This window comes from Wolffia australiana, chromosome 13 (assembly GCF_029677425.1).
Source record: "Wolffia australiana isolate 7733 chromosome 13, ASM2967742v1".
Classification (NCBI taxonomy): domain Eukaryota; kingdom Viridiplantae; phylum Streptophyta; class Magnoliopsida; order Alismatales; family Araceae; genus Wolffia; species Wolffia australiana.
Window position 1 is genome coordinate 9,069,966 of NC_135847.1, and position 10,345 is coordinate 9,080,310.

At 38.7% G+C, this 10,345-nt stretch overlaps 1 protein-coding gene across 2 annotated transcripts; it reads right to left on the reverse strand.

Moving 5' to 3' along the window:
* Positions 1 to 7,165: 7,165 nt before the first annotated feature.
* On the reverse strand, positions 7,166 to 10,113 carry XRI1 (x-ray induced transcript 1). 2 transcript variants are annotated; one of them, XM_078585450.1, is made up of 9 exons: positions 9,886 to 10,113; positions 9,320 to 9,369; positions 9,107 to 9,229; positions 8,892 to 9,028; positions 8,758 to 8,824; positions 8,585 to 8,681; positions 8,473 to 8,513; positions 8,305 to 8,385; positions 7,166 to 7,642 (listed from the first exon to the last, which is right to left on the reverse strand). In XM_078585450.1, exons 1-9 carry the CDS (start codon positions 9,909 to 9,911, stop codon positions 7,410 to 7,412), a joined length of 855 nt encoding a protein of 284 aa, XP_078441576.1. In that variant the 5' UTR covers positions 9,912 to 10,113; the 3' UTR covers positions 7,166 to 7,409. The 2 variants fall into 2 exon arrangements, with proteins under 2 accessions (XP_078441576.1, XP_078441575.1); XM_078585449.1 differs by having other exon boundaries at positions 7,166 to 7,690.
* Between the last annotated feature and the right edge of the window lie 232 nt (positions 10,114 to 10,345).

Consider the following 10,345-nt stretch of genomic DNA (forward strand, 5'->3'; position numbering starts at 1 on the left):
GGACGGCTGGGTCGTTGGGCCCGAGTGTCGACGAGGGCACCTGACGCTGATGGGGCTGCGGCCGCCGCCAAGTGCCCTGGTTCTACGACCAAATATCAAAGTCAAATCAGCGACCAGGTGGGTCAGGTCCAGTAGCCTGGCTCGGCGGCACCCAGTCGAGCCAGTGGACCCGGAGCGATCCAGTCGATCGGTGTATCCTTCGAGCAGCCAAGCAGAGATGGTGAGTGGGGTTGCTCTAAGCCGATGGGCGGAGTTGGAGACTCAGGTCCCCAGCAATCCTCCTAGGCAGAAGTAGGCCTTGCCCCGACTGAGGTCCCGTTTGGGGGGTCGAAACCACCAGGTCCTTGGTCGCAGAAGGGGAGTCTTGACCATCGAGGGTGACCGGCAGCACAACAACTTCTTCTCTGTCCCCTAGTGTCGCCCAAGACTCCGGGCTCTTTCAGGATGGGTGAATGAATTCCCCCTTTCTTCCTCGGCGATTCAAGCAACCGGCGCAGCGATTTCCTGTCAAAGGAGAAGTAGAAAACAGCAAAGAGGCAGAGCGGGCGCAGCAAGCCTGGCAACCTTCCAATGCTGGGGAGGGGAAGAGAAGAGAAGAGAAGGGAAGAGGGGGAAGGTGGAGAGAGGAGCGATGGAATGAGGAGATCAGAGGAAGGGGCAAGAGGGAACCCTCAAGAAATCATAACTCTTCTTCAAAATTCCTTGAACAAAACGTAGGGCACCTCTCCCCTCTTATAGGGTGGGGAAGGGGATGCCCTAATCTGGCCTGTTAGGGTGGCGTTTAAGCTAACTTCGCCACCCCAGGGCCAACATCAGTCCTGAAAACACCACGGTGAAAACAAATGCAGAATCCCCGAATGCACGTGGGTAGTTCCGCAAAATGAAGAAAAAAGATGAAGACAACATGAGTTCATGGTAAACAAAGAAAATAAACTTCACGCCGTGTATTTGATTTGCAGATCCTTGGCGGCGGCTCGGGTTGCGCGGTGAGGTTACTTGCGGCCTGGCGCTAGTTCGCTTGGCTGGTCCTCCATCAGTCCTGTCCCGAAGCATTGCGCCCCAGAACTGTTTTGTAATGATTGCCCATCAGATATCCAATATCGGGCAACCGATATCCGAAAGAAGTCGGGGTGGTTTGTGGTATCAGATATCGGATAATGGACATATGTAGAAATATCCATCTGACATCAGATATCGGGACGGATATCACAGGGCTCCAAACATGGCAGTTTCCGCTACCGGATATCTAATTTGATATCTGGATATCAGATATTGAGATCCATACCAAAAAACAGTATCTGGACAAGAATATCCAATATCCGGATATCGGCTCAAAAGTAGAGGATTAGTGTCCAACATGGAAAAATTATAAAATTTACGGTAGCATAAATACCTGTGGTCAATAAGTTGTTAAAAAAGATCATGCTGTACCCAATTGCCAAATCCATTAGTAATGTGGGCTAGAAATGTGCTCGTGTAAGAGAATTCTGGCCCATTTTGTAATGGGCTGGACAAAAAATGATATTAAAAGCCAAATATAAATTTAGACTGTCAATAATATTATAAAATAATCAAAGAAACAGTATATATGACTCATAATAACTTAGTGATGTATTAAAAATTATTTAAAATATATTTCAAATTCATATATCAGATATCAAAAAGACCAATATCTGACGTTGATAATTGATATTGTCATCCAACCTTTGAGAAGATGGATGTCGATATCAGGACGAAAAACGGTACCCGATATCGGTATTGTAGCAACCAAGATCTGATTCCGCATCTGGCATCATGATATCGGTATGGATGAATATCAGAAAGCTCAATTCCAAGATCTGTATCAGCACCCATCCCGAGATCGGCATCCGATATCGGAGTTGGGTGGGCCAAACATTATTGTCTCATCTGGAAACTGTCTTATCTAGGAACGTCCCATCCAGAAACTGTCCTGTTGGGAAACCTATGCAACCTTTGAAAATGGTAACAGAATTTGATGAAATAAAGAAAGTATCGTATAAAGATGGGAATGTTTGAAGAATTTATGGAATTACATCCAATTATCAAAGTCAATGCTTAGAAAATGACCCAACTTATGAGGTCTAGCTAAAGTTGAGGAATTAGGCAGGCAATTGATTTCAGGAAGGGAGAAATTATGTGTGGATGGAAATCCTCAAAGAAAGGATTCCAAAGACATGAAAATTTTACAAACTTGAGGTTTCTGTTGGGTTTTAAGGCCTTGATTGAGATTAAACTTGATTGATTTATGTCGTGAAAGATAAAAACATAAAACCGTAATAAGAATTACAAAATGACAATTAAATAAGATGGGTTGAGTTTTTTGAAAGTCTTATCTCTAGATGCAAACATGTGATCCCTAGGATGTTGAATCTCTTATTTCATCTTGATGAGTTATGTTATCATTCCACCATCATCATTATGCTGTTTTAATCTCATAGGGAATGGATAGGAGTAAAAGGGAGAAGGGAAAATAAGGGTAAAGAACCTAAATAATTTTGGTTAGGGTGAATTTTGTTTAGGGCATACCTCTATTTAAACTATGTGGTTATATCTTCCAACTTTCAAAAGACCTTTTGCAAATAGCCCCCTAGACCCATGTATTAGTAAGTAATGATTCTAGTGGCCCAATAACCTTTAAGTTTCCTCCAAACTAATTATTTATATCATTTTATAGATTAATTAATCATGATTGATTAAACCCATATGATAGGTTGAGTTTCTAACCCATACAGCGCTAAGCTACACCTCCTGCTCTAGAAGATATAAAGGAGTTTGTATCGTCTGATTATCATGTATGTATAGTCCCTCATCCGCTTGATGCTCCTAGGATGATCTAGGGTGTAGTCAATCGTCAAACCTAATTGGTCATCCGAGTTAAAATTGATGAGTTCAAAAAATCATCAAAGCAATACTCTTCGTCACATTGTCTTCATTGAGCTATCTCCTCTTATTCCAAGAGTGGACAATCCCATCTTGACCACTCAAATATTCATAAACTTCGTGTTGAACCTAAAATAAGACAGTTAAGAATTCCATGATTAGGAACTCGGAGGTCATAGCTAAAGTACCATTTTCAGTTTTAAGGACCAATTAGCTAAAATAACAAGACATCTTGGTGTCTCAGTTTTAAGGGCCCGTTATGCAACTTTTAGGTAAATTTTGATATAATTACATTGAAGGATTCATACAGGTTATGGATTTATAAACATTCAATTCAATGAACTCTTTCTGCTAAAGAGTACCCACTATATATGTTTAGTGTATCTACACTAATGACTATGGGATTCCATACTCATCATATGAGTGAGACTAGATAGTGTTATTACATCCAGATATTTTTATGTCCTTCTTTAGTATCCTTTCAATAGAAATATTCAGAACACATGTTTAAGGATTAGTGATCTCCATAGTATAATCTCATCGTAATTCACTGTAACATATCATGTATTCATGGACTTCATTATTAGCATCACTAGCATGCATAATGAATCGAATGTAATATTGAATCTGGAATCAGATATGGAATGTGTGATTGGCTTGCCGGACACATAAATCAGTCACTACTTACTTGACCATGAATTAAATCTACCTTATTGCATTTAAGTACAATTTAAGGAATCAAATTGATCAGTTCTTGAACTCTTTTCCCAAATAGCAAGTCTACCTATCATGTATCTCCAGACTAATGGTGACAAGACTGATCATAATCATTATATAAGTGGCACTAGAAAGTTCTATTGTATGTGTATATTTTGACGTCCTTCTCGAATATCCTATGAAGGATATTCGAGGTATAAGTCAATTATCAGCAGATATTTGAGTCCCAGAAAACATTCCTATATGAAACACTTTAAATCAAACCCATCCAACTCATTTGGAAAAGTTTTTGATGATCAAGTCAGCAGCCATAGTATCATATATTAGTTTGCATGTTACATATTACTCCTTTATTCAATATTTATATTAATATCAGGCATATTAATGAGAAAAGGTCACCCAACTTGAAACTATTCAAATTTCTCTCATGTTTACAGATTATGTTTCTTAACCAGGAAAGGAAATTGAAAGTTCTTCACTAGTGGTATGTAATCTTACAACTTGACAATTACAACTGATAACAAGGAAAAGCACAAACCGTGGAGTGCTCTAGCCAACGGAGACAGGTTATAGTGATTTTGTGTTATGAATAAGAATGTTATAATATATTTTTCTAGGATAGGTAATCATTTTATTGTCTTTATTATCGTCACTCATCACAATTCACTAATCAGTGCGTAATGTATCATTACAAGTCATTATCAACATCACATGCACTATATGAATAAAGTTATATCAATGAATATTGAAGGAGGTATGGAATTTGTGATTCGCTTGTATGTTATATGATTCCAAAAGTGATAAAAAATTCCCGCAATCACTATTGGAAATCATTACTAATATCAAATATTACTCATCAATATCACCAAACAAATGCGTACATTTCATTAGGTTACTTCTTATAACTGAAGTCAATTCAAGGATTAAGACTGAAGTCAGACCATATAAAGCTTAGGGGTCAAGATGCAATGACAGGAACATCAAGGATAAGGGTTATTATTTGAATACATCTATGACCACATGGTATAAGAGGCCTTGGTAGTGCGTCTTCCCCCCATGAGACTATCAAGGTGTGAGATTATAGGCCACTAGTGAAGAATTTTCAATTTGAACTCCTGGTTAAGAAACAGAACTTGTAAACATGAAAGAAATTTGAACATTATCTAGTTGGGATAACTCTCTTGCTATCATGCCTGATATCATTGCAAACATAGGTTTTTTTATACATAATATTCATAACAACATATAATAGTTACATCAATAGGTGTATCATATGATATCACAAACCACTCACACGATCTAGTATTTCTATACTATACCACAACTACTCACACAATGTGGTATTTGTATAATATATCATCCTTTATGATGATTCTTATATCTGATAACATTATTGGTACCCTATGTAGATTTATTTTGATATCAAATGTCATAGATACTAGTAGCGGATGCAATGCTAGTACTGATGGGAAATGCCTTCATGTAATGGTTGATGAAGAAATGATGATTAACAAAGAATCAAATGTGTGACAGTGATGGTGGCATGAAGGTTTGTCCCATTGTTGGGAAATTAAGCATGCCCAAATGATTTGTCACATGAGGGTGGTTAACAAGTCAATGACAGATTAAGGATGTAAAAATAATGGATAAATGAGAAAATGAAGGCTTACAATGTGCTAAAATAATTATATAACCTCAATTTAGGGAATATTAATTCAAAGCTAATAACTTAGTGTATTACATTAAAAAGATTGTTTGGTACAAGCAAGTAGGGCCCTTGTCAGAAGCACCACCCTTGCACATGATGAGTGAATTGTGTACATTTGGGAAATAATTTCTATAATATTTATTACATAGATAATTCACTGTTTATTTGAATTCCACATTTTTCAATCTAAAATTAAAATTTTATATTTTACATGAAAACCAATTTTTGCTGTCAACTACCATCCTTGTTGACGTGATGATAAAGTTCCATTGATGTGATGCTAGAAGTCTTTAGAGACATGAGACGAGGGGTTAAACAGTAATGCTGATTTATATTAACCATGCCATACTCATTCCAGCATTCTCAAGTTTTTTCCCTGGCCAAACACGGCACACACTAAATACAAAGTCAGATAAAATCTCATAATGCAGATTTAGTTGGAATTGAAACTGTCAAGGGAGTCTAGCGGGGTAAACTTTTATGTGTTTGGGACTATGATTTTCAAGGGTTAGTGATTTTGTCCATTTTTTGAATCAAGAGGGTCAAAATCACGTCTCTCAATAACATCTAAATGGGAATTATACTGAATGGTAGTATAATTCACATTTTTTACTATTCCTCATTACAGATCCTTGGTCTTGGAGGCCTGTTATTCTGAATTATTATTTATAAATGAACTTGGCAAATGATCTCCAAATTTAAACTTCAACCTGATAAAATTTTGCTTTGTTTCAGAAACATGAACGTTGATTAAGCAACAATCGGGAATAGCTGAATAAGAATCAAGTTGACCAATTAGATAACTAAGTTGAAATCTTTGATAAAATACATTTGGACTTTCTTTCAGCTTCTTTATTCCATAATACTTGAAAGTTATTAATGATAAGATGTGACAAAGCTGAATTATGGATTTAGCAACCAATATGCTATAATTTTCATTTGTTAGATGTTTATATTTTGCCAATTCATTTTATGGTATTATCTCCACATAGACATGTCATCAGGGTTTGGTGGTCCGATAGGGTTCGTCCAACCGATAGTGGGTTGACTAACCCTACTCATTCAATAGGGTGTTAGCTTGGGAGACGGGTGGAGCGTTGGACCAACCAGCCCATGGTTCAACTTATCCAACAAGTGGGTTGACTAACTTGACCTTCCCAAGAGTGGAGGCTGAGGGTCTGGTCAAATATGGGTTAGGTTGACTTCAGGCCAGATCTGAGCGCTCGTCCCATCCCAACCGGTGGGTTAGCTAACCTGACCCTCTCAAGAGAGGAGCCTGAAGGCCTGGTCAACTTTATGTCATGTTGACTTTGAGTCAAATATGGTCTAGCATCCCATCCCAATCAATGGGTTGACTAACAAATCTTCCCAAGAGGGGAGGTTGACCGTCTGATCAACTTTGGGTTAGGTTGGCTTTGGGTTGACTTATCTGACCCTCCTAGAAGGGGAGGCTGAGGGCCTGGTCAACTTTGGGTCAGGTTTGGGTCAGCCCACCAAAGCAGCAGGTGGAACTTGGGTTTGACTTAGGGTTTGATTTCAGTTTCTACCTGAGCTACCCATTCCACAAAGTGTAAATGTTGTATTTATACTGTCAAATCAACCCTCTGTTCTAGTTAAATTGCTGAGCAAATATTTCAAAGTTTCGGGGGGAAAATGTAAGTTTCTAGGCTTGCAAAATCTCAATACGGCACATGACGCGTGAATCCCAATTTTATGAATCAGTTGGGCCAAACATGAAAAACAAATATTTCCCCTTCTTCAAGAACAAATCTTGAAAAACCTTTTGTTTTTTTTCGTTAGGAAGTATTGTCACAGCAAGTGCCTTCACATAAGAAAAACTTGGCTGAAAAAAACCAGATCATCATTACTTTTCCTTTGAATGGTACAAAAAAGTTACAGAGTAAAAGCAGATCAAGTGCCGGATTGAACAAGTGATCGTCAAGTTAAGAGTCACAACTTCAAAAATACACAATGGACTCAGACACAACTGTTCTTGGCCGATTCCAATGAAACCCAAAAAAAACCAAAGGCCAACAAAAGGTCAACATCAGGTGGAGGCCGTACCTATTTGCCGGCGGCCAAGTCAACCCTTTGTTCTCATGATAGTTATGCTGCCTTTGCCTCCCTCTGTGCGGATCTTCGTCTTCACCACAACTGGTTTTCCTGAAAAGGCGGATGTCGGGTAGCAGAGAGATGGATCCTCCCCCTCCGTCTGTGTTTGTTTCAGCAAGAACGGGGCGTGAATTCTCTGGTTTATGTCCTTGAGTGTGGTGTCCCCTTGTGCTCCACACGGTTTGATGAGAGCAAAGGGGTAGGCTATGGAGGAAGCCATCTTCGTGGGGTTAGACAAGTAGGAATTCTTCCCTGCTTGAAAATCAGAAGAAAATTAAGAGAGCAAGAATTCGGTCTCAACGTTGACGTTGATGAGTCATCATCATCCTCCACCATCCATCAGCTGATGACGAAGATGGATGGTAATGATGACAGTGAGATTCAGGGATGACAATGACAAATTCTTCATCGTCATAAATAAAGATGGCATAAACAGAGCTGTATCATCATCGTCATTGTCACCCAGTTTCCAATTTCACATCAATGTAAGATGAATTTGTCATAGTCATCGCCATTGTGATCCAGTTTCCAAATGTCATCATCCGACCGTCAATGACAAATCCGTTATGGCCATCCTCACTTTTTATTTTTTTTGAAAAGTGATTTAAGGTGGTCACCCGACAAAGCGGTGACCACCCGGAGTTACGTGTGGAGATAGTTAAACTCTCGTCACCACCTGGCCAACCTCTCTCTTAACTGATTACCCCTCTAGCAAACCGGATGTCATTGCCATCTTCACTCATCCGTGGATGATGATGACAGTAACAAAAATTAGTTGATGACGGACAGTAACTAGTCGTCCTTCATCGTCTACCACACCCTATGAGAGAGAAAGCACGCTGTCTAGTTTGGAAGCTCAATAGTACCTCTTAGTTTGCTGCAAGGGGTGATTGAGATTGTCACAGGTAGCTTTAGGGATTTCATCTGGCGCTGTAAACTGCATTTCTCTGTTTACACCAAGTAAAAAACCTTCAAAAAAAATTAGTATCACGTGTTTGTGAATGATGAAACATTTTCTTTCATCCATACAGCACCTGTATTCTCAGCATGATAAGCTGCGACAGTAGAAACATTCCTGTTGTGACAAAAAAAAAGAAATTTAGCGGATGAAAATATAAATGGAAGTAACCAACAAGGAGGTAGTACATTTGATCTGAGTTGACATGAATCTCAGTTTCATTAAGGCAACTAGCCAGCCAACGCTCTGATGTCTGGTCAAGACCCTCTTGATTGCTTGTCGCATCTAGTGAGATGGATCCCCAAATATGGTTAACAAAGTGGAATATTATCATGAAATAATATAATGCATGAAAGCTAACCAGAAAGGCTCATAATCCACTGGAGATTATCACTTGGCTCATCTTTCAATAAGGAATCTCCATTGATCTATAAAGTGCAAGGTTATGAAAGCGAGTAATTTTATACTAATTAGAGAAAATTGCCAAGTACCAACCTTGGATTTCATGAATTCACATGACAGAAGGTCATCGCTAATGCTGACATCAGTGTCACTTGAATTATATTGCAGCATGCGCCTCCTCTTCAGCTGCGAATACTCTCTACGGTCATCCGTGTACTTGTGTTGATCATCTGTGTAACATTTTCCGAATAAATAAAGAAGAATATTTTTAAACAGTCCGTAATTTGAATAATTCGGAGACACTGTACCGCAATTGTCCGAAATCAAGAGCCCGAAATCTCCACAGTCTTTTACAGGGGTTTGTTCACCCAGCATGTATAAAAGGCCATCCTCCTTCTGTTCTAGCTCATTCCATAGGCAATGTGATGGATCTATTCAGGCAAAAAGCCCTGATGAGAACGATAATATAAAAAATATTAAAGATGAAGAAATCAGGAGAATAAATTAGTCAAAAGAATTACCAGCATCAGCTTGCAAGGAGTATTCTTCCTTTCGCCATTCCCACAACTCCCTGGAACAGGCATTCAAAGCTATTAGAGATTTTACGATGGAAAGTAAGATTAACATTTGTTTTTAATCTCTAAAAAAAAAAAATTCACATTCTGATTGCCCCTTTTTATGCAGTAAAATCAATTCCAGACATGAAGCAGAAAGAAAACAGATAAACCAGAGGCCATGGAAGCCTCCTGAATTATCACTCAAAAGGTTACTATCTCATTTTTAAGAAAAATAACAAACGCATCTCTCAAAATGCATATTAGTAACATAAATTGACAAATATCCCGAAATTGTAATCGTCCAAGGATTTTCCAAAGGTAAAAATAGTTTTACCAAGACCGATAAATCAAATAAATAATTAACAAGTTGAGTAATTTTGGGGCCCAAGCAACAAAAAAATAATCGATCTTCCCAAACAAGAACACCACCAGCACCACCGGCAAAACACAAGGCAAGAACGGATCTACGGAAAACCCACAAATCAGAGCACCAAATAAAACCAAAAGAAAGATCTGAGACAACTCCCTACTTGCTGCCGTCGTCGTCGAAGTTCATATCTTCAAGAAACGATTAAAAAATAAACTTTCCGTAAGATGTCAGCAATGGCAATGCCGTTATCTACAGAGAGAAAACATCGATCTAATCTCCAAATATCCTCTCCAATCGCCCTGTTCTTGCTTCGTGTGCTCGGACAGGCTTAGCCGTTGAGGAAGAACGTGGGACAGTCTTCTTCCCCACCTCTGACTGCCCACGTCTGCTTCAGTTCCCGACCTTCATGGAAAATTTTTGCGATTATTTATACCTGATATTTCATTTTTCCCCCTCTCTTTTCTATCTTTTCATCTCCGCACACTTATTCATTTACAATTAAACTTATGGGTTCTTCTGGATCCAGCGTCTTGCCATAGGAGACGTTAATTTCGCAATTTAATTACTTTCTTTGCTGAAATAAAATATATTTAGATTTATAGATTTTTCTAATTTATTTA